General features: G+C 38.0%; 1 protein-coding gene across 2 annotated transcripts in view; it reads right to left on the reverse strand.

Annotated features, from left to right (window-relative positions):
• nhsl2 (NHS-like 2) overlaps positions 1-18338 on the reverse strand; it is a 231429-nt gene extending 213091 nt beyond the window's left edge. For both annotated transcript variants that reach the window (XM_030162051.1, XM_030162050.1), the window contains exon 1: positions 17979-18338. In XM_030162051.1, the coding sequence (XP_030017911.1) occupies positions 17979-18267 (289 nt within the window). In that variant the 5' untranslated portion in view covers positions 18268-18338. The remainder of the gene's footprint in view (positions 1-17978) is intronic.
• Between the last annotated feature and the right edge of the window lie 6520 nt (positions 18339-24858).

Below are 24858 nucleotides of genomic sequence, written 5' to 3' on the forward strand. Positions count from 1 at the left end.
TTCACTTTTCAACTCTAGGCAATATGGTCCTCTGATTTGTGATTATTCATTAAACTATAGTATTAAGATACTCCAATGCAAGACTAAACAGGATTTCTCAAACATAACGCTGACAATTAAAACTGCAGGGCTCCCTGTTAAAACTAGGATAGACTTCAAAATACTTCTCCTCACTTACAAAGCCCTTCATGGCCAGGCACCTACTTATCTGAAAGAGCTTTTAGTTTCATACAATCCATCTAGAGCACTACATACTCAACATGCAGGTTTACTGGTGGTCCCTAGATCCTCCAAAAGTAGGACAGGGGCCAGAGCCTTCAGCTATCAAGCTCCATGATTGTGGAACCAACTCCCTGCCTCGGTCTGTGAGGCAGACACCCTCTCTATGTTTAAGAGTAGTTTAAAAACGTTCCTTTTTGATGAATCTTACAGTTAGGGCAGCTCAGGCTGCTCTTAGTTATGCTGCCATAGGCTTAGACTGCTGGTAGACTCATCTGGATACACTGAGCTCTTCTCTGCTCCTCCTCCTCCTCTGTGACTTCCTCTCTGCTCCTCTTTCTCCCTGACCTTTTCTCTCCTAATTTTCTCTTCTATTTACGCCCCAGTGAATACATGTTACTGACTTGACTTCTTCCCTGGAGTCTCTGTGCTTTATCGCCTCACAGGTTTTCCCTAGATCATCACACATTTTCCCTGGATCATCTCTGGACCTGCTGCTGTGGTCCTGCCTCTCTCCTCCCTCATTGTCATCACTCACTTATCCATATAGTTATGATAGTGTTTATTATATAGTTTCATAGATGTTCTAGTTCAGTTATCTGTGCATCAACTGCATCCATGTGTCTCCCCCTACTTCCCCCCTTCTTCCCCTCTCCCCCAATCTCTCTCTATCTCTATCTCTCTCTTTTCTCCTCCTTTACTCTCTCTCTTTAATCCCAACTGGTCAAGGTAGACGTCCATCCTCCAGGAGTCTGGGTCTGCTCGAGGTTTCTGCTGTTAAAGGGAAGTTTTTCCTCACCACTGTAACCAGTCACAAGTGTTTGCTCCTGGAGGATTCTATTGGGTTTCTGTAAATTGGCTTAGAGTCTGGCTTTGACCAACGCTATATGTAAAGTGTCATGAGATAACTTTGTTATGATTTGGCACTATATAAATAAAATTTGATTGATTGATTGATTGATTGATTGATTGATTGATTACATGATGAAATATATGCAAAGGGAAACACAGAGTAGTAGAAAAAAAACAGTGTTGTAACCACAACCCCTATCATTTTTCAGCCACATGAGAAAGCGAGCGACAGCTATAAAAAAAAAAAAGACGTGACTCATTTCACACTTGCTGTTTGATAAATCACTGTATATATTAAAAAAAGACAAACTGCATGAAGTTCAGAAGAAAGAAGACAGGACAGTGAGTCAAACAGTGACGTAAGATGCAAACTCAGGACATACAGGGAGGGATAACACTGAATTTAGTCATTTTCAATCACATCTCAACCCACAAAAGTTCAATCAAGGGTAAATATGATTGTACTGTGGCTGAAAGAATCCAAGGAGGACAAATTACTGAACAAAAAAACAATACCAGCATTTTCTACTCTGAAATGCTAGACACGAGGACCCTGAACAACCTGAAAAATCAATGTTTACTGATATTAATCTAACCATTAGGATTTTTTAAAGTGGCTGGACAAATTTGGACTGTGATAGAAATGGAAAATAGTGGATTAAGTCCAGAGGGAGGCAGTAATGCAGCTGAAAGGATGTCAGCTGCCACAAAACCATAAAGACTCTGTGTAGCAAGACATAGGACTTGTATACGTCCAGTACAGTGCAAAAGTCTCAGGCCACCTCTAGGTTTGTTGTTTTTGCAGGGTTGAAATGAGCATACACATTTATCTCTCATTCTCTTTTCTGCACATACAGCACAAAAATACAGGAAATATGTGCACAGCCTTAAAAAGACACAACAAACTGAACTGACGTGTTGAATGAAACCTGGTATAAAACATCAGTAAATTAAAGCAGTCAATCTCATATTGTTTGAACCAAAGGGTTAAAAAGATGTTAAGGGGAAAGGGAGGTCACACTAAATATGATTTTGGTTTGTAGAAGTAGTTTTTTCCTTCAACTTTAGTTTTTCCTGCTGTATACACTTGACATATATCCAGATTGGATCTTAAAGGTGGAGTATGAGATCTTAGAAAAACGATTCGAGCAAGCTACATTTTGAAAATACTCAATTCAAAAGTCCAAGCCCCTTTCTTCACACATCCCCCCGAAGCCACGCCCCCAGAGTACTAGCACATGCAATGCTTGTTCCCGAGGGTTCACAAGCGCTGCACAGCACCAATTTGCCCGGCTCTGGCTCTGGCCCCGGCCCCAGTTCCAGCTCCGGTTCGGGATACGACCCCTGCTCAGATCCATGCATACCTCATTCCGTCTCCTCCAACACCCCCACTCTCACAGAACAGCCCCAGTTCATACCTATCTGGCTAACGTTACATTTCCTAGTGATTTATGTTGGTGACAAAACAGTTTGCCGGTGAACTTTTCATCCTAATATAACTAATATAGCCAAGCTCTGGCTCTGTCTTCGTTTCCTGTACCGGTGCTCTAAGCCTCTGAGAATGCACGATTCATGCACAAAGGGGGATACGTGCAGAGGGAGGAGGGACAAATGGCAGTTGAGTTTGATAGATCATTTTGATTGGGCGCTTAAAATGATTGGATGGTGTTTTTTCAGTCCCGTCCATTTCACGGGTAACTAAATTTTTTTATTTTTGTGTTAGAGCATTTATTTAATTGGTTGTAATCGGGGTGTGAAAGGGATTTTAAGCAATATAGTAAAAAATGTTCCAGGAAAACATCTCACACCCCACCATTAATTCAGATTCTGACAAATGCATATGTGTCCAAGTGTAGCCATACTTTCAACAATTACTTTCTAATATGTGTAATGTGCTTACTATCACACCTCTAAATTTCTTTTGCACACACCTTAACTTAAAAGGACAAAAATGTTGCCTGAAAGACTAGATGGCATGAACACAATACCTCAGTTGACCTACGTACTGTTCATGAGGTCATAAGCATGCACACTAGTTTATCTGTTTCAACATGACATACTGTCAGGCAATATTTCATGAAAAACAGGTCATGTTGTGTAGATCTGGGTACAATATGCATGGAAATGGTCTGATGTATGGTACAAGATAACCATCACATTCCTTAAATCGAACACAGTGGTGGTTCATTATAGTTTAGGGCTGCACAATGCTGCTGAAACTGGACAGCTTAGACTGGTGGAAATATGGCCTCTAATAATTACTGTAATATTTCCAAGGATTGTAACAGCAATTTGAAATTTCTGTTGAAGCAGAAATGGAAACTATACAGAGAAAGAGCTCAGTTAATATACACCTTTCTGACTTTTCTGTCCCAGTTAGTGAATCTTCTAGTGTCTAAAGCTCATTGTCACACCAGAACATTAGCAGTTTGACCCTGGCAACAGATGATGAGACTACACAGGAGAAAAGGAAGGTCAGACTCCCTTAAACTTACAGACCAAAAGCACACTGAGATCAGATAAAGGTTGGTTTGAAACTTATACACAGTGTGGAAAGCATTAATTCTGACCCCAGACACAAACTCTAATAAACTCTAATATCTGTCATATGATATAATATATAAAATGTGGAGTAATGGAGAGCTTTAAGAATGCTGCTATGAAACATGATATGATAGATAGGTTATTATATATTGTATGTGGGGAGTACAGTGTATGTATTTGTGTAATTAGTGTCCTATTGTAGCCATGTATAATATGTATAATATGCGTTTTGTCTGAAGGCTTGGACAGAGTTTATTTTTGAAATATGTAATATTTTTTGAGAGTTATTTTGTGGAGCTTGCATGGGACTTTGTGGCCAGTAGAAAAAGATGGGGTAAGGGAGCTAAGAAGGTAAGTTGTACTTCATCCCGCTCCTTTTTGAATATGTTGTTTTCTTTTCTTTGTTTTTCTTTATTGTTTTTGGTTTTAAATGTTGAAATTCAAAATAAAAAAAAAACAAAACAAACTTACAGACCATAAGCACACCAAGATCACATAAAGGCTGGCTTGAAATGTATACACAGTGTTAGAAGGCATTAACTCTGACCCCAGACACAAACTCTAAACTCTCCCTCACTCAGACTGACCTTGCGCTTTCTGAAGGACCTGTCTAGGACTGGGCTGTCAAACTCAGTTTAGTTCAGGGGCCACATACAACCCAACATGATCTTAAGTGGGCCGAACCAGTAAAATAAAAACACTTTTTCACTTTGTTTTGACGTGGAAAAGGTAAAATTTCATTATTAAAATGTGAATAACCTGAACAACCATATGCAACTTGGAAAATAAGTGCAATTTAACAATATTACGTCTCAGTTTATCATTTATACATGAGCATTACAGCTTACAGATCACAGAGGATCTACAAATCCACAAATCACTTGGTAACAGGCAGAATATTGTTAAAATTGGACTTAAGTATTCTAAGTACTGCTGTCAAACGATTAAAATTTTTAATCAGATTAATCACAGGGTAGCTGTGGATTGATTTTGATTAATCACGATTAAATATCATTCATTTTTTATCTATATTTATTGTGTTTCATTTTGCATGAGCAAATAGACTCAAGAAAGAAGGGAATATACTGTATATGCACTTGACATGTGTGCACCATGTATGCACCTTCAACAGTTTCAACAAAGCAACTTGAAATAAAACAGCTTTAAATAACTTTTCCATCTTGGGTTTTTTTTTACTCACATTTTCCATCCAGAGGGCCAACATACTGTTTAGCATCTTCCATCTTTATCAGTTAGTTCTGCTGCCCATCACTACTGGATCAACTGCCCATTTGCACATGCATGATGGTAACTCTACTTGGACAAACTGACCGAAATGCATTCAGAATCATTCTTCACTGCAGATGGGTTAATTGCGTTAAAATTTTTAATCAGATTAATCATGATGATGAATTAATCTGTGTTAACACGTTCATTTTGACAGCCCTCATTCTAAGAATTTTTTTTTTTAAGAAAAAAAAAGTATTCTATGTATTGTATTCTTAAGACATTTCATGTTGTTAATATTTGTTCAGGTTATTCACATTTCATTGTGAAAGGATAGTTTGTAAATGTAAATATTTTCATTAAACCAAGAAGAAAATTCGGAGTTGTCATTATTTGTAGATTATTATGTTATTATTTCACTAGAGATCCCATTGGTCTGTATGTGGTCCCTGAACTAAAATGAGTTTGACACCTTTGACATTAAATATTTTCAGTCTGATTTTTGCACTTTGTTCATCCCACGGACCGGATTGGACTCTTTGGTGGGCCACTTTTGGCCCACATGCCATATGTTTGACACCCCTGGCCTAGGACATCACCTCATCTGAACCCACTGAGCACTTGTTGGACATCTTGCAACACAAGGTGAAGGAATAGCAAAACAATCATTGTCACATCCAGTATCTGTTTGACCTGCTACAGCTGTACACTCCTTCACATTCTCTCAGATCGGCAGATCAGTCACTCTTAGTCATCCCAAAGTCCCAAAATGTTCAAATGAGACAAAAAATAGAGAAAGTCCACACTGATAGAGGTTCAGCATGACTTGAAGTGTAGGTTGTAACAGGTTTAGACAACTGTTTGGTTTAGTTAATGCGGAAAAAGGATGAGTAAGCTCCAAGGTTTATATGATTTCAGATTTTGCTCATGATTAAAATCCCATGATGCAATGAGGTTTTAAAAGTGAGCACATCTTTCTGCCCTGTCAAGGACTGAAACGTGTTGTTGATGGTGTACTTTAATTTTTGTATCAAAGTACCTCAGGCTTGTTTCTGACTGTTGTACTTTTTCACTTTTTTACCACAGACTTATCATTTTTCCCAACTCTTTTCTACCGCTTTTTTTTTCATGGTTTTTAACTAAATTTACTCCTGGATTTGTAGCTCTATCTCCAAAATGCAGTCACTCAGCATCAACCAAGGGGGCGTGTTCTGCTGGGAAAATGGGGCCAATGCATACCCCATACCAGGACTGTGTATGTGTAGAGTATTATGTTAAGGGTGAAGGGGTAAATCTATTCTACAGTCACACATTGGACAAAATGCAGGTCTCTTTAAAAGTAATTTCCGGGTTAAGACAGAGTAGGAAAGGTAAAGTGGAGAGCTGTTGTTCTCCAGAAAATGCGAATTGTGGATTCAGGTAAAAGAGTTGGAGAGGAAAACCCACTAAAACCTTCCTGCCTTGGCTGATGGCCTGGTCCTTTCCCTTTCTCATACACACCCTTTTTAACCACTTTTACCCCCCTCCCTCACTGGTAATTAATGACTATACTGACCACAGAAACCACTGAGGGGCCCCCGGCTCCACCTCCACCTAATCTCAGCTCCTAACTAATGACACTCAAACACACGCTCACTTGTTTTTATCTCTTAGGACATTGTGACACTGACAGACATTTATAAAGTAGTACTTCCACATTTGGAAAAAAAATATGCTGACTTGGATTCTTGCTGCGTTAGATGGACACCATTCTCATAGAAGGCCCTAGAAATTTGACCAAACAACATATCTAAGGTCACGAAATAACTATTACCAGTGTATCAGTGTATCCCTGCTGCACATACAGTGTAACCACTTATAGAGGTTATTTGTTTGTAATGGAGAGTTGATGTCTTTATGTCCACCAGTTGCACCAGGACTTAGTCACACGTCCGTTTGTGGTTAAAATATCCACTGAAAGCATTTTGGAGCAGAGCTCAGCGGCCACATTTCCAACAGTAAATTTATTTTTGCTGACATGTGGAGGGTTTGTGTGTCTGTGTTGTGTTTAGGCTAAATTGGATAATTTCATGATGATTTACCAAGACTAGTTGATTTATTTTAACAAATCATTTAAAGTCATTTACTGTACTGACAGTCAAAGCTGTGGGTCTTAGGCTCATATATCATAATTTAGGCTTAAATCCAAAAACTGGTGTTTTTGCCATGCACAAGCAAGATGGCGTCTAAACTTCACAGTTCTTTCTTACATTGGTTCACATCTGCATTTATATGAGCGACTGGAAAACTGTGTAATTTCTGCAGAATAATTGTCTTTAACAGTCCAAAGGTGGTCGCAAATCATGAAAAGGCTTGTGTTGCAGCATTTGTTCAGGAAACTAAGCCAGATTCAGAGCTTGGCTATATTAGCTATATTAGGACGGAGAGTTCACCGGCAAACTGTTTTTTTGCTAACATAAATCACTAGGAAATGTAATGTTAGCCAGATAGGTATGAATCGGGGCTGTTCTGTAAGAGCGGGGGTGTTGGAGGAGACTGAATGAGGTATGCATGGATCAGGGCCGGAGCCACCAGGGCTGCCGGGGCCACCGGGGCACCTGTGAACCCTCGAGAATAAGCATTGCATGTGCCAGTACTCTGGAGGCATAGCTTCAGGGGGAGGTCTGAAGAAAGGGGTTTGGACTTTTGAATTAAGTATTTTCAAAATGTAGCTTGCTCAAACCGTTTTTCTAAGATCTCATACCATGTGTGTATTAGCCATGACATTTTTCATACTGGTTTAATATGAAGCCAAACACCAAACCTAAACAATATACCGGATTTTACAACTAGGTGTTGCACTTCCACTGAGCAGAAGAAAAGAAATGAGACTACTAAAGCTCATGACCGAAAATGTTGCAACTGGTCTCCTATGTCTCCTCTAATGACACAAGTTGGATTTAGCACTATAACACTTTCACCATCAAGTTGCTAATATAGGACATTTGAATTTGACACAACCTGTCATTGTAACAACAGTCAGTTCAGCCGGTCTCTGCTCCTCTGCTGCATCCTTGGTTTGCATTAGAAATCATCCGATGTGTCAAAAATCAAATGTATGACTGTCATTAGTCTGGGGTCACCTGCTACAGGGCAAGTAGAGATGTGTCAGGTGGATATTAATAAGTCTAAAAAAGTCTTTCACCACTTAATCAAGTCTCAAGTCAAGTCATGTGATTTGTGTCCCCCACCTCTAGTACAAATAAAAAACAGAAATTGCTTTAAGTTTTACGGTTGCTGAGATAAAGTTATTGTTATGACAAATAATTTCACTTGGTTTATAAGCATCTGCTAATTAGATTGTTTCTGGCAAGTGTACATCCATGAATATTAAATTCCTCTAAAAACTAAATCAGATTAATAAAAATAAATCCTTCTCCCCAGCAGTGTGGTAGAAGTTTTTGCTGCTGCCCTCTGAATCACCGCCAGTAGGAAGAGAGATGTGGTGGTGGTAAAGGAGGAGGAGGAGAGGGGGGTGGCCAGCGAACACTTTGACACTGAAAAGATGTTCGAATTCACAGCCTTCGCAAGTGATAAAAAACATGTTAGGGATACAGAACATCTCCAAAATGGAAGTTGACATGTCCAAAGTTATGCACCGCCACTGAATGCAGTATTTTGCAGGGTCAGAACCTGAATATATCTCTGAAAACCAGCTCCAAAATAGCATTTATAGGAAGTTTTTTTTTTTTCTTTTTGGCCTTCCGCATGTCACTGTCTGTCAAACGTATGCTGGAGGATGAAGAAGAAAGAAAATAAAGTAAAAAAGAGGGAGAAGGGGAATTTCAGAGGGGCCAACAGGGAGGGACACTGAGTCATGAGGTTGACGTCTACTCGTGGGAACGAAAGAGGTCAGAGGGAATTAGGAGGAGAAGGAGAGGGGAGTCTAAGCCTTGTTAAACCATCTGATTTCATAACAGGCTCTGGAATGACATCCATAGTTAACACAGAAAGATCAACAGGACATCACTGTGCTGTGGATTATCCTGCATTTTTACTGGCCTTTGGCAGCCCATACAGGTGTAGAACATGGCACTGATGGACATTTACTTCAGGATTGATGTAAAAGAGCAACTTTTGAAAAGTTAGACAGATGTCCCTTCAACCCTTAAAGTTCTAAATCTATTTTTGTGGTGATTTTCTAGTGAATGTTTCTTTACCTTACCTAAGTTATTTATCACCATTTATTATAATACCATTCACTGTGATTTACATTCACTGTGATTTACGTTTTTTAATGTAGATGTCCATAAAAGGTCAGAGTATATTCAAAGTTTATTATATCAGGCTATATGGGTTTTACTGGTGAATCAATGTTGCAGATGATGACAGTATTTCCATGTTCATGAAGTCTCTGAACATCCAAATGGGTCATATCTGATGCTGCTGAAAAGGTGAGAAACTGCAATGTACCAGAATTATTTACATGTATTGATAGGATTAGTGATTTTTAGTTCAATAAATTTAAATAATAATAATAAATTTAGTAGATGCTTTTGATCACCAGCGGCTGTTTGGGTCTTTTCTGAGGTAATTCTGAGGTAAATCATAATGTGAAATTGATGTAGGCCTACATATGTTAAAGTTGTTCTTAAAAACAGCCAACCTTGTATAGAAATGTTTTTGAAATGATAGTTATGATGCTCCTACTCCAAACTTCCTGTCTAATATGGAAAGCAAAGGCACTATATTTAACTTTTTCTGCACAAGAAAATCGCCTTGTTTCTCAGATTTGACATGAAAGTCTAAAATACTCCCAAAATACAATTTCAAATAAAGCCGTATTTTCTGCTGAAATCATTCCAGTTTTAGGAGCATCTTTTGGACATAAATCCAGAGTGCATCTCAGTTTTGTGTTCTGTTGTTGTTGTTGTTGTTTTCTTGCCTGGTTTGGCTAGAAACACGCTTTTGGGTAAATATCACAAATCTGACCTTTTCAAGACAGTGTTTGAAAGAATGAAAGTGGTAAAACATTCTGCTACAGGTGGAGAACTTATTTTAACAAAGAAGTAAAACGGCATGAGTATATCACAGTATGAGCTGCTGTATGTAAACAGGAATATTAATAGAATATTTTCACACATTTTCAATAGTCATATAAAAATCTTGATAGTAGGACTGGGTGATGTGATCAAACCAAATCACAACCTTTCTTACCTTCCTATAAAATGGCAGCCACAGGTTTCCCCCTTGTTTCCTCTAGTTTCTGGAGGCTGAAATGTGTGAGTTACGTATTTTTACTGTTGATATCTGACAAGAACAACAGATACTTTTTCTTAAATGTGCATAAATCTGTGATGGCTGCAGTCTTTCCATTAATTACCTAGACCATGCAGGCATCATTTGTTTTTCCGAAGTTTTATAATGAACCAAAAATGGTCAGGCCTCTGTGTAAATCAGACTGGGTATCTGTAGCTGTACCAGCTGCTCATATATTTACAGTAATGTTTTATTGTCTGAAGTCATTATTTCACCAGTTATATTTTTGAGCAGCAGTAAAGAAAAAAAAAAAACCCAAAAAACACAACCTATGGGAGTTAAATTACACTAAACAAGCAGCTAGACCCTCACAAATCACTATAAATTAACTTAGCAATGCTAAACAACTGAAAATGTAGCACTCTTTGCAAAATACACTGATAAAACTTTTTCTAATGGGTATAAAAATTTAGAAGTTACAAAATTCAGCAAAAACTGTAGTATGGTGTACATGTTAACATAGTCAGTGATGCAAGTCCTCTACAAAGACGTATGGATCAAGTACCTTTTTCAAGCCCTTGATGTACATCAGAAACAGAACCAACAGCTAAACCTACAAGTATGGTCTCTACATACTCAATATTTGATGCAAATATAAACTTTTTAGAGTGCATGCAGTTATGTTTACTCCTGTTTATCCTCTCTTCTGTTTATTATTGAATGCTGCTCAGAATGTCTGACAAAGTGTGACCTGCAGAGGGATAAATACCTGTTTAGAGCTGTTGAATATTAGCAAAAAGTGTCCATATGTGCATGTCTGCATAAATGTTTGTGTGAATGTTCTTCATTGTGTGAATGAAGTCACATGTGTATGACCAAACAAAGCCATGCTGGGATTCTCCACAGTTCTGTTAAAATAATACAACTCTACTGTGATTTGGATAATTGCATGTTTGTGAGGCTGACACTCCTCTCTGGGGCCTCGACCTTTAGCATGTTCGGCTCAAGGCCACACCCTACAATGTGATGTCACAGCAGGTGTATTGGCTTTGACAGCGAAGGGAAAACACCTGCTGTGAGATCACTCATTGGGATGTGGCCATAAGTTAAATGTTGTTCAAAATGAGCACAGAGAGCATAGAAAAGGCTGATATTTCTTTCCGTTTGTTTCTCTATGGATTACAGTCAAACTCTCCTGCTCCCACTTAAAGCGAACTGTTCAGCTCCAGTCTTCATCCCGTCAGATTGACTAAAGACTACTTTGTTACAATAAACTGCAGCGAAATCAGCCCATAAAATCACACTCGAGCCAAAGGAGGAATGTAGTTTCCCAGAGTTAAGTTGGAAAAAGGCACAAAAAGAAAACACAAAACCCTGGTTCCCATTCACATACTTGGGATACTCCTGCCCCATTTTGGGTCAACAGCAGCCAGCTGAAAATGGCAGGAAATGAACCCCGTGTGAGAATGAGAAACAGAAATGTGTAGAGGAGGTGTTGCAGAGGGCAAACTCCTTCAGTTCAGGACCTTCTGAGTGACGACTTCCAGTGGAAAGAGCTCACACACAGGCGTGTTATCGAGCAGGGGGACGACGGATGTGCTCTTCCTGCATCAGGGTGACCCACAGGACGCTGGTGCCAAAGCCTCTGATGCTCTGGACGAAGTCCTGGGAGCCACAACTCGGACTCCTGAACAAACTTAACAACGGGTGGAAAAACTCTTCTCATCCAAGGCTGGAACATGTTCACTGAGGTCTTATGCAACTCTGACCAAGTAACTAAACTATAATAGGATGTTTTTTATACATATACATATATATATATATATATATATATATATGTGTGTGTGTGTGTGTGTGTGTGTGTGTGTGTATGTATGTATATATATATACACACACACACACATACATATATTTATTTATGTGTATGTGTGTTTTTTTTCACCCTTCTGAGGGGTGTATTTTTTTTTCAGCAATTGCTACAAAGATTATATTATTATTAATAATTGTCCATGAATCCTGCATATTCTCACTTTTATTGAAAGACATATGATCAATGGAAAATTTGTTGACACTATATGAACGTAATTAATGAGACAAATGAGACCCTTTATACCTACAGCTTGTAGGACTTTGCATATCTTGATCTGAAATATTATTATAATAAAAATGCATTGTCAGTAATTAAAAATTATAACTATAAACCCGAAATTTCAGTTTTTTCTTCCTGAGTGAGAGTTGAAGAAACCACACTGTTACATGTGGCTTAAAATGATTATTTATGGTCAAAACATGACAAATATTTCTGAAAATTAGAGATAGAACATTTAATACAATGATAATGATAAAAAAAAATCAATATTGTATTAAATTAAGTAAAATTTTAAAGGACGTTTTAAGTGCTTTACATGACAAAGTAAACAATATTTACCCTAACGATGAAATTCATTCATTCATTTTCCAAATCATTTAAATCTCTAGAGGGTTGCAAGGGTGCTGGAGCATATCCCAGCTACAAACGGGTGGAGGCTGGGTTCACCCTGGACATGTCACCAGTTCCTCACAGGGCTGACATATACAGACACACAACTATGATATTTACTGCAATATCATATTATATCATGACATTTGTCAGTATGGGTTTGTAGTCCAGGCCCCTGTTAGAAAGAACACTGAACTCAATATGTCTCAATGCTTTTGTCCATATAGTATAGTTTAATGTAAATGCATGGAATGTAAATCACAGAACCATGATAGTAAATAATGAATATCCAAAGTTCAGATGCATTTCCAAACACTGCCTCCTTGGGTCCTGAACAGATAATCACATCCTTCAATACTGAGATGTACTACAAATGACACACAACCTGCCATGTAACAGGTGTGTTGTACCATCAACATATGACCGACTGAATAGAGCTGTGCAATAAAATGTAAAAATGTACAAATTTTAATATGATGTTCTTTGTCTTATCGTCTGTTGCTAATCACACTATTTTTACAACTATATTTTTATGCCGTTTTTTATCTAAATGATATCAGTAGATGGTCAAGTGATTTATTTGCATATGTTTTTCATTTTTGTGTTAAGATTAAAATATTTGAGAGTTTTGATAGATAACAAAATTAAAGTAAGGTGGTGAAATTCAGAATAAATTGATGATATTCCACCTTTTCCCGTGGATCTTTTAGGGTTGCACTGATCTGATATAAGGATTAGATATCAGCTCCGATATCAACATTTTAGCTGGATCGGGAATCGGTAAAAGCAATCAATCCTTAAGACCAATCCTTGGGGGGAATAAATTGGGGGGGGCAGTCTGTTACATACCTCACAACAAGTACATGCAGACCATACGACAGTAGAAAGTGAAACTTTATTCCTCCTAGCCTCCTGCTGTTGTGCTGCTCATTTTCCTTTTCCATACCTTCGTAAACTTTAATTTGAGGGGGCAGGACATTTGTTTAGGGGGGTATTGCCCGCCCCTAGAACCAGGCCCGCTTACCACAACAGCAACGTTTCCACTGGAAAGGTTTTGCCGTGGCACACTATTGGCACCTGTAACCTTGTGTGTACCTCATGAAATTAGAGAGAGAGAGAGAGAGGTGTAAGGGACAGACATTTATGGACACTTAATGGCCAACGTCAGCACTGTAGATCATATTGTGAGATATGCACGGGGTACTTATTGAATATGTATGGATAAGTATGAATAAGTAGGACAGAAACTGGCTGACCTGTGCACGCACCAAGTGATCAGTTCCACAGGAAACACTGCACCAGGTAAGGTTTGTAGCTTCTTAAATCAACAATGATATTGGATCAGTATTGGGTATCGACCAATGCGCAAGGTCCCAGCATCTGTATCAGCATCGGAACTGAAAAAGTTGTATCGGTGCATCCCTATGACCTTTATTAATGGAGGTCAACACTTACCTTCACGAATGAAATATCATATATTCAGGTTTTTCTGCAGAAAAATCTAACTGAATCCAACATCACATGTTAGTATTTTGAGAAATTCACAAATTCTCTTCTGGAGGACCTTTTGTCTCAAAAGACAAAAACACAGAAAACCTGTTACATTTTGTTTGTTTCAATAAAAAGACAGCGAATGCCCTGAAAGAAATGACAGGAAATCAATCAGCGTGGTCTGAAATGAAGATAAAGACAGGTTCTAAAGCTACTGTAACTTTGGTTGACAAGGAATTGGGTCAAGAATACTAAATAAATCCTGACATTACATTGTTTATGCCTTATTATTCTCTCTTTTCTGTAGATCAACATCTTTCATGTTTGTTGTGACAGTAGGAGGCAAAAAGGGAGAACGAGCGAGGATGATGATGAGAGATGAAGGCCCAGGCCGCCTCTATTGATTATTTAGCCGTGTGCTTCTGCCCACATACCAGTGATACTGTACATGCAACTGCCTAGAGCCCACACAGAATTTAGAAAAGACAGAAATGAGTGGGGATCTGTGCATCTTGCATATAGGAACACAGATAAATACATGATCACACACACACACACACACACATACAATCCAACAAGTTAGTTCCTTTCTGTAAAGTAAACTAAAGGACGACGGGCTACATTTTATCTGTCTTCCTCTCCTCTCTCCAGCGCTACATCTGGTCTGTGTTTAGAGGGACTTTCTCTCTTATCATATTGTACGTGCTCACACACACACACACACACACACACACACACAGAGCTGACAGCCTCATAAACTCGTGTTCAGTTCGCCTTATTCATTTGCTCACTCTTGGGCTGTAATGCAAACAAAGAAGGAGCAAACGGGCTGCAGGGAGTCTGTGCAAAGCTCGCATAGAAAACCTGGCTGCAAATCTCCCATCATGCATCTCCAAACCTAACTATGCATGTGTCCTGATTGCACTAATGTTAGAATGAGTATATGCACTCAGGATTTGGGACAAAAGCATCCATGCAAATATCATGCACAACCACAAATCTGCTCTGAAACTTCAAACAAGGCAGATGGCTGCAAAGAAGTGACATCGACAACACCTCAGTCTGATGATTCAGTCTTTCTTTCTTTTTATTTTTTTTGAGCTGATTAAAAAAGTGAATCTCCCCTTGGGGATCAGTGCAGTTCATCTGTGTCTGTGTCTGTCTACTGTAGTAGTGCACATATGATAAGATTCACCATGGAGTTCTTCATTTTGTAAAATTTGTAATCAATTTGCTGACACTCAAGGGTCACCTGCCATCCTGGAAAATCCATGAAAACATACAAAACTGCTGAAGTTACAGGTCTGTGAGCATCTCCTAAAACAGCCTCTCACACTAGAGGATCTGACTGATGGAGAGTGCCTCCAAAAGAGTGTGGACTGTAGTTAGAATAACTGTCAAACTGCTGCCAAACCCTACACCACTTGGGAGCAGGTCTTTTTGGACCCTGGACCTTTGGAGCATGAGATGGCTCACACCCGGCATGGACGTTTCGAACCCCGGGATAAAGACGTTTCGAGTTTTCTTATACATATATAGAATATCTTCTTTTAAACTAATTAATGTAAACATCATCTTATTAAAAATTATAGAAGTGCATGTTAGGTTTCTAACCAACTCCTTATTCAACCTTAATAAAATTATTAATATTTTATTTTCCCATGACAAATTTGACACTGTATCATGATTGAAATCCAACCTCAATTTGTTGAAAAGATGAATAGTTTCATTAGTTTGCCCCCCAGTAACTTTGAAAATAGCATTTCACATATCATTTGTAGTGTAGATCTTGTGATCTTGAAATGAATATAATTTATCTTACACATACAGTATTTCGAATATCTTCTTCTAAACTAATTAATGTAAACATTAATATACTGGGGGAGGAGTTTCAAATGTGCTATGCAATGAAGCATCAAAATCAATGTAATATTGTATAGCTGAGTGACAGAGTTTTGGGGGGAGGGCTTCGAGAGATTACCCCTTGCCACCCTCACCAGATGATTAGAAACCATGCTAATTATACCCAGTGGGTTTGTGAAGTGACACATCTTGACGGGGAGGCGAAACGTCCAGACTTCAGGTGCGAACGGGAGGAGGTGAACTGCCTGGGTGCGAAACGTCTGGCAACCCGCTCCTTCACCTCCTCACTCAAGATTCGACTCCTGTACAAAATGTAAAACTGTTAAAGAAAACATCACCTACATTGGGCAATTTTTTTTTTTTTAATTAACTCTCTCAGAGATTAAATGTTCCATCACCTGGAAAACAAATGACAAAAGTGCTGATTAGTTGATGTTTTCAATGTATGTGATGAGGTGTTATTACACATATATATTGGTTTATGTACGTTTATATAATAGATTTATTAATCTTTCACTAGAAAGAACCTGAAAAGTGAATGTATTGTAATGTATAGGCAGTGTTTTGAAGTAGTTCTGGTAGATCTTGAGACAAACATTCCTTTTGAGTAAAACCCATTCTCTCATTAATTCTAAGACTTTCACAATTTGAGCTCAGACTGTATCTTTGGAAACTACAGTCAACCAACGTTTTGTCTTAATTTTCCCTTATTAATAACTCAAACTTGGTAAAGTTTCACTACTTTTATTCTGGGGGCATTTTACTTGTAGATCAGTGTATCGGCTGATACCCAGGGGGTCACCTGCCACCTTTGAAAACATACAAAAACTTCTCAATTTACAGGTCAGCAACCCAACCTACACATCTACTGAAACCATCTTTCATACAAGAGTGATGGAGAGTGGACAATTAGAATAAAAGTAAAACTAGCTCCAAACCCTGTGCAGCTTCTGATTTGACTCCTGTACAGACGTCACCTATAGGTGCCCTTTTCTTGTAAAGTGGCAGCAGATGCTTAGCTGGCTGTTTGAGTTTCTGATCCTCACTCTGACCTTGAGTAGGACTCATCAATGTCTGATAGTGTCTGCAGAAAATGACAATAACAACACTAAAGCAACTTCTTTGAAAGTACATCAGCATTAAGACCAACTGCAGGCAAGCTCACAGGATAACTGCACTTTTTAAGCACTTCACCAGGATGTCATCCTTTGGAAGTTTTCTTTCTACTTCTGTTCTTTACTGTAACCTGTAAGTTTTCAAACTGCACGGAGGTGGCAGAGTGAGAGCATCATCTTCAGTCTAAACTTAGATGTCTTCACCCACAAAAACCTGACTTTAATTCCAAATCTGAAACACCCAGGCGCAGATATAAATACAAAAGCAGGAGCAGTAAAAGGAGGAGGTGGAGGGCATAATGACAGGTAGAAAGACAGTACTCCAAAAAACACGCATGACATCTCTGCAGTTACACCACGCTCACATTCCACTCTCCACACCCACAGTATGACGCCTTCAGGAGCGTCATGTAAACTTAGACATGCAGCTTTCCAAAGTCCCAGCTAAACTTTGAAACCTAAAACACACAACTCATTTATCATCTTACACTAGTCTTACATCAGTTATTGGCATGTTTGTGTGCTCTACACCCTCTTGAATGTCACACTCTGCTATGCACTCAAGTTTCACATTGACTTTCACACTTTTATCAGCAAATCTTCACAGTTTTCATGTGTTAAACCAGTAGATTTCCTGCAGGTCACCTCTATGCCAGCTGACAACAAGGACCCCTCCAGTAATAAACCTCTCACTTACTCACAAGCACAGTGCAGTGATGACAACAACTACTTGCAGTCACAGTGAGTCATGAACATTAATCTTTAACCATCACAAGGCAGAAAAAAAACACATCATTCTGGAAAAAGCAGCTTATTGGCCAAAGTTTGACACCACTGACTTCACTCACACCAGATTAAGGAAGATGCTCTCACTCTGGAGCTGAAATCTGGCTTCAGGTGTGTTTTTATTTATAATCTGAGCTGGGGGGTTTTAAGTGCATGGATCTTACTTCTTGGTGGAGGTCTGCTGACCATCACGGCGACGTGCCTCTGCAGCCGGACCACTCTGCCTTCCAGCGCTCCGGACCGGTGGCAGATGGACACCAGCTCTCCTTCCAGCTCCTCCAGGATGCTCACCGAGTGCCGGGACAGATCCGAGAGCTGCCTGAGCACCGAGCACAGGGTGAAGCCGCACACGTCCGCCAAGTCACCGAAAATCTCCGCCGCCTGTGGACGCAGCCTCCTGCCGTCAGGTTTGCACACATCTTTCGGAAGTATCGTCCGTTTGCAAAAAGGCATGATTCCTTCCCAAAAAATAAAAAAATAAAAAAATCACAAACTCCGCAGATAGTCAAGTTATATCCCTATAATCCGTCTCCCTTCGTCTGGCGCACAAACGCATGCTATGGATCCTCCTGGAGGAAAAACTCCGCTGCTGTTGGAGAGGCTTGGAGCGAGTTGCGCGTCGTGCGCCCTCATTGTTTTTGACTGTGAGGTTTTCTTTTTTTTTCTGGGTGAAGAGAGGAGTCTCAGCTGCTCCGAGGACTGGTATCAAATTTGACTGTACATAACACACAAAACATCCGGTTCACACTTTCAAAATCAAAAGCCAAATAACGACATTAAAGTGTAATAGAGAAATTATAGTTTAACGTTTATGCTTATTATTGCGCAAGAGCCAGATTAGGTTGGAAATGCATATTCATGTCCATTAACTCAAATTGCTTTAAATTCTTCTTGAAATATTCTTTTCATCCGTAGATTAACTACACACTTTAAATCTGAACACTTCAGGATCATCCCGCCTCTCTCTGTAAATGACGGAAGATCTATGTCTATCTGTTATTTACAGCTTTTAAGTCATCACCACACTCCTTATTTAGCACATCATGCAGAATTCAGCTCATTTTGAAGTAATCCACTGTCTCTGATATGGGCTTTTACTTTGAAGCGACATCTCCAAACGTCAGGTTTTATTCTGGTTTACTTGACGCCGCGGCGCAGAGCGCAACAGTCTGGTGTTTCCCAGAGAGACAGAAGGAAACCTGGCTGACAGGAGGAGGAAGAGGAGGAAGAAGAAGGAGAGGAGGGAAGGTAAGAGCAAGAAGAGGAAGACTGGGAAATGAGGTCCAGAAGAAAAGGAGAGGCAGGCAAAGTGATGGTGGCACTATCTGGGAAAGTTTTATGGTTTGTACCGTGACCCTTGGATCCAGTCTTAATGCTATTTAAATATTGCAAATATAATTCTTATACTGTACATATGTGCATCCAGCCCTGTAAGATAAGTCTAACATAAAGTCTTGTCTAAGCAGAAATGATTTAATGCCTTTATTACTTATGTACGTACTGTGGAATGGGATCTTCAACAATCACATTATGTGTGAGGTTGGTATTTTTTGCCCTGGTGTTCATGGAGAAACTGCAGCAAAGGTAAACATATTCATATATTTTAGGGTTTGTGGGTCTGTACAGTTAATGGCCAATGTTTAGGTTAATAATGAGGACATATTTTGATGTCTGTCTATGGATAAACTTTGCAACAAATGTACAATAACATAAAACTCTTATGTTATTTTACAAAAAATAACATGACTAAAATTGATTGCAAAAATGACATTTTTTTTTTTTTTTTTTTAATGAATTAGCAAAAGAGGAAAGAAAAAGAAATTGTTTAGAGCATGTTAGTAAAAGAATAGCTCATCACATTAAGAGGAAAGAAAGAAAGAAAGAAAGAAAGATGTCAGCTGGCTTATTTGGTGCAAAAACGAGGCTGCCTCGAACAAGTGGGTTTAGAAAGAAAGAAGAAAAAGTAGGAGACACAAATTCCTGAGTCACATAAGAAATTAACCAAGACAACACGGAGCTTGAGTCTTTCTTCGTAAACTCTAGCAAAGGAAGACAGGTCCAGGCCTTCCTTCAGTCCACAAACAGATTTCCAGATTGGGACAGCAGCACTTGAATACATATTACACAACTGAAATCATACAATGTGACTGTTTCTGTGTGGGACATTTTAGTTTTGCAACAGGGAAACCTCCAACCTCCAAACCTCAGAATATGTACCTGTAATAAATGTGATTATAACTGTTAAGGTTAAACTGTTAACTGTTAAACTAAAATACCAAATATTGTTTTCTGTTTGATATTGTATCTTTCAGTTTATGACTTTATGTAATTAATTCCATTTGATAATATGACTTTGGGCTCTGCTGGTGACCTTATCACTTATTCCAGGATTTTATAGATAAATGGGTTAATAGGGTGCATCATTCCTCCCAGGACAGTAACTGAGCCTAAAAAAAACCCCACTAAACCCAAGCAATTTGTATCTGTTTTATCCTAAATTTAAGATGCCCTATAACACAGGTCTGCAGTATCATTCATCATGCACAGTAATATGTTACATAATTTTACTTTTAATGCAGGTTGAATTAGTCCAGAGGTGAGTGTTGTTGAGTGTCAAGATCTTAAACAGTGGATAAGTAGATAACAAACCAGACACTTAGCTAATTTATGATCTTAATTCAAGAGGCATTCAGGTTTACTTTTACTCACACTTACTTCCTGCAAAATCCTACTCACTCACACTGACTGCAGACAAAACTTTATCTAGTCTATAGCAACATTATCAAATAACTCTTAGCCTACATCCCATGTTCAATCAGAATCATTTTTAGAGCTTACCTGAAGTCTTAAAGGTCCATTTGTGTCTCCTTCCATTACCCTGCAGCATCTGTGCTTGATGTCTCTGTTTCCTAAGAAAAATGTGGGAAAAATAAAGCACAGATGAATGAGATTCACAAAATCATACAGTTAATATGGTCCCATTTATGTTTGAGAGCAATGTTAAATAATGAATGGATGCAGTCTCATGAGACAAACTTGTTATGATGTGTACTAAATAAACTGAAGACCAAATCAAGCAGCAACCTCTGAAGCTTAAAAGTGTGGACAATACAGAGTATCAAACCCTGCAGTTCCTTGAATGGCCACTAGACGTTACATCCAAAGGTAGATCAATATCCTTAAATATGTTTAAAGCCTGACACACAAAAACAACTGTAGCTTGCATCGCCAATTTCCATATCCATGACAAAATACAATGGGTGAATCTTTATATAACTCACCTGTTTGTGTCATATTACGACTTAATGTTATGCATAATTTATAGTTTGGCTGGCATGGTATGTTTGTTTGACTGGATTGATTTATTGATTGATTTAATTGTTGAATTAAGTATATTTTCCCTTCACCGGCAGCTCTACTGCATCATGCTTAAGAAGTTACTCTTATAAGAGGTTTACCAATAGTTTGTGACACTCAGCTTGTTAGTCTAATGTAGCTACATTAGCTGACGTTAGCATTTATTCATTTATTTATTTATTTATTTATTTATTTATTTATTTATTTATTTTTATTGCACAATGAACAATTGAACAGTATGTATACATAATAATATTGCATTAAAATATCAACATCAAATATTTCACATTTCACAAAATATTTTACATTTTCAATATATAGATACAAATGTAAGTAAAAATAAAAAATAACAGTAAATCAAAATAAAAAAGCTTGAGGTATAAAAATAGAAATTATATAAATGAAATAAGATTATATGTTTGACAGTCTTTTTTATTTTACTTGCTTTAGAGTTTATAATTGTTCAGATTATCTAAATAATTGGGGGGGGGGGGAGTGCTTTAAAAACAATAATATTTGGATGCTGGTGTGCAAATTTAGTGCAATGAATGTGAAATTTGGCAAATATTACTAAAAGGTTAATGATATATCTTTTGTCTGGATTTATTTTATCAATTTGTTTTGAGTTACCCAACACACAAGGACCTCATAGTATTTTAAAGTTGTAATACCACTGACAGCCACTAGATGGGTCTTTCTATGATGAGTTTACCTGTTATATCCATGCAGCACAGGTTTCCCCCACCATTAAAAACTGGTACATACAGGTTAATTCTCCTGTCGGGGCCCCCAATCTTGGTGCTGATGTAGATCTCGAGTTTCGTCCTAAAGTGCCTTCAGTGGCAGCTCACTGCTCCTCATGTGTGCTATGTGCTAAAGCTAATGCTAATGCTAGGTGCTATGTATGTACTAGAACTGGTAAAATGCAGATTCCAAATTTCCCTACAGGGATAATAAAGCAAGTTAACTTTTTAACCTTTAAACTTTAGATGCTTTCGCTCCCTCAGACTTAAACTCAACTTCCCTCAAAAAACACCAAGTTAATCATTTTTTTCTAGGACACATTCATGTCTCATTGGTTATATTTGGACCTTCTAATAAGTGATCTGATACATATAAAGTTTGCCTCCATTAATGAGGGGCAGCTCCTTTGCAGTTGTTGTTAAAAGGTTAAACTAACAGCTAATGGCTTAAAATAAATATTTGGGACTTTTCATAACTTATAATCAACTTCCATTAGAACCTTATGATGAAAATTTTATTTATTTTTTAATCCAAATACTCTGCAAGTAATTCATACACAAGGCTAAATCATTTTTAAAACAGTGGACCACTAATGTTTCTTACCTATTTCAATATTCCTTATAATTACCATTTTTTTAGTCCATGAGTCAATATACAGAAAAACAGACTGTAAAAACGTACACAAATTTGTCATTTTATCCCCAGTAAGTTTAAAGCCAAACTTTTCACTAACATTATACTGTATTTTATTGTTGTTGCTTTATCTTGTTGATTAGACTACAAGTCAGCTTTCCCATGTGGGACACTACAATGAACAGGACAGGGTGTGTGTTGTGTGTTAATTTGTAATTGTCTTACTATCTGTCCCTACCATCCATGTAAATCTATTTCTTACCTGCACTAAATAACATTGTTGCTATTTGTAATTTACTTGATGTTTTTTTGTATGTTGTGTAACTTTGTACTACTCCTGTACTACAAATAATCCTACTTCATGTTGCACTGCATTTATCTGACGGCTTTTCTTCAGTCGAGCTGCCCAAGGAGCGTTTTGTTTTCCTCCTTTTTAGGAGAGTCCCTAAACACACCCTTGATCTGAGCCAAATCTCTCTGGTAAACCACCATCACCGACATCTCACAGTCGATTCTTTTTCCTTCCCACAATGTGACAACAAGTGCACACGGCAGAAAAGTAACAAAAGAAAAGCAGTCGGAGTGTTTATTTAACAAAAGTAACCTCTCATGCACATAACGTGGCATCCCACCATGCATCTCTTTCAGTTTTCACCCACCTCTGGTTTTGTTTGTTGTCATGTTTATCCTCATCTCTTTGCTTTCAGATTTCAGTCAGAAATATTTCAAAAATCACCTCAGCTCAAAGAGTTCAGTTTGGAGTCCCATTCATAATTTAACGTGAAAACGTACGGTATATGTACATGAATGTACACAGATTAATGTTACACACATTGACCCATGAATTGTCTCACATTGACACATGAAGACTGATGGGCTGCCAGGTGGAACAATGTGTTTATTTTTGCTTCTTTGGCTCTTTGGATCAACTTGCATAAGATATTGATCAGAAATTGAGCCCCCTGCTGCAAACAATATCAACTCGATAGGCTTTCTCTTTTGTTTTTACGGATTTCACACAATCAGGGTAGCTCTGACCTTTGACCCTAGTACTATCTACCTACTAACCTAAACACTTGCTTCTTAATGTGTGTTAGAGTTCATCTTATCAGTCTGGGCCAACATTTTTGGGAAGAAACCCAGCTCAACAAGTTATACAGCTGCTTTATAATGATTAAATGACTCAATCAATTACAAAAAAATGCTTATTGTGACATACAGCTCAGAAGAGATGAGGACAAAAAGGCAGAAAATGTCTATATGCTCACTTTTCTGCACTGGAACCATTACTTACTCCTTTAAGCTTTAAAGCTTTCACAAAAACATGTAAAATATTTGCCTTTATTTTGTTCAGCTGTATGTTAGTTTCATCTTAAATTTTAAGTAAGTTAGTAACTTGGATACAAATGTGTTGAAAACTGCAGTGCACATATTGTTTGTAGATGTTATTTGACTTTTTGTTGGTGTTTATATATTACTTTATATGTATTTTTATACTTATTATTATTATTATTATTATTATTATTATTATTATTATTATTATTATACTTATTATTTCTATAAAGACATTTTTATATATCCTTTTACTTTTATACTTTTTGTGGTTGTTGTTTCAGCTGGCTCTGGGATAAAGTTTTTTTATTGTCATTTTCAGACATGTCTTTTTCAACTTTTTACTATTTGTTTTTTTTTTCACTTATTCAAACAATCATATTGAAGGATGAAGAAAATAATGGCTAATAGCTTAATAATGGCTAATAACTTAATTGATTCCAAAAATAATCGATAGTTGCAGCTTTATTATAATGAAATAACAGAGGCAGAACATAAAGGCCTGGAAAATTCAACATTGTGCTGCATAAATACTGGTATTTCTTCAAACAAATATTAATCAATCAAATTTTATTTATATAGCACCAAATCATAACAAAAGTTATCTCATGACACTTGAAGCAAACTAACAGAATTCTCTGGGAGCAAACATTTTTGACTGGTGACAGTGGTGAGGAAAAAGTTCCTTTTAACAGGCAGAAACCTCAAGCAGACCCTGACTTCTGGAGGATGGCCGGTTGAGGTTAAAGAGAGAGGGTAGAGGAGGAGAAAAAGAGAGAGAGAGAGAGGGAGACTGGGGAGAGGGGGAGAGGGGGAGAAGAGAGGATATGATTTGTGCTTCTTACAGATCAGAAAAAAAGTACTCTATTTCTAATGTCATCCTCTCAGCAAAAAGTTGCTTTTCTTTCCCAAAACCAGGGCAGACCTAAATCTTTTACAGTGACCCCCTCCAGCTGCACAGATCTGATCCTGCAGCTC

The sequence above is a fragment of the Sphaeramia orbicularis genome, chromosome 18 (genome assembly GCF_902148855.1).
Source record: "Sphaeramia orbicularis chromosome 18, fSphaOr1.1, whole genome shotgun sequence".
Taxonomy (NCBI): Eukaryota; Metazoa; Chordata; class Actinopteri; order Kurtiformes; family Apogonidae; genus Sphaeramia; species Sphaeramia orbicularis.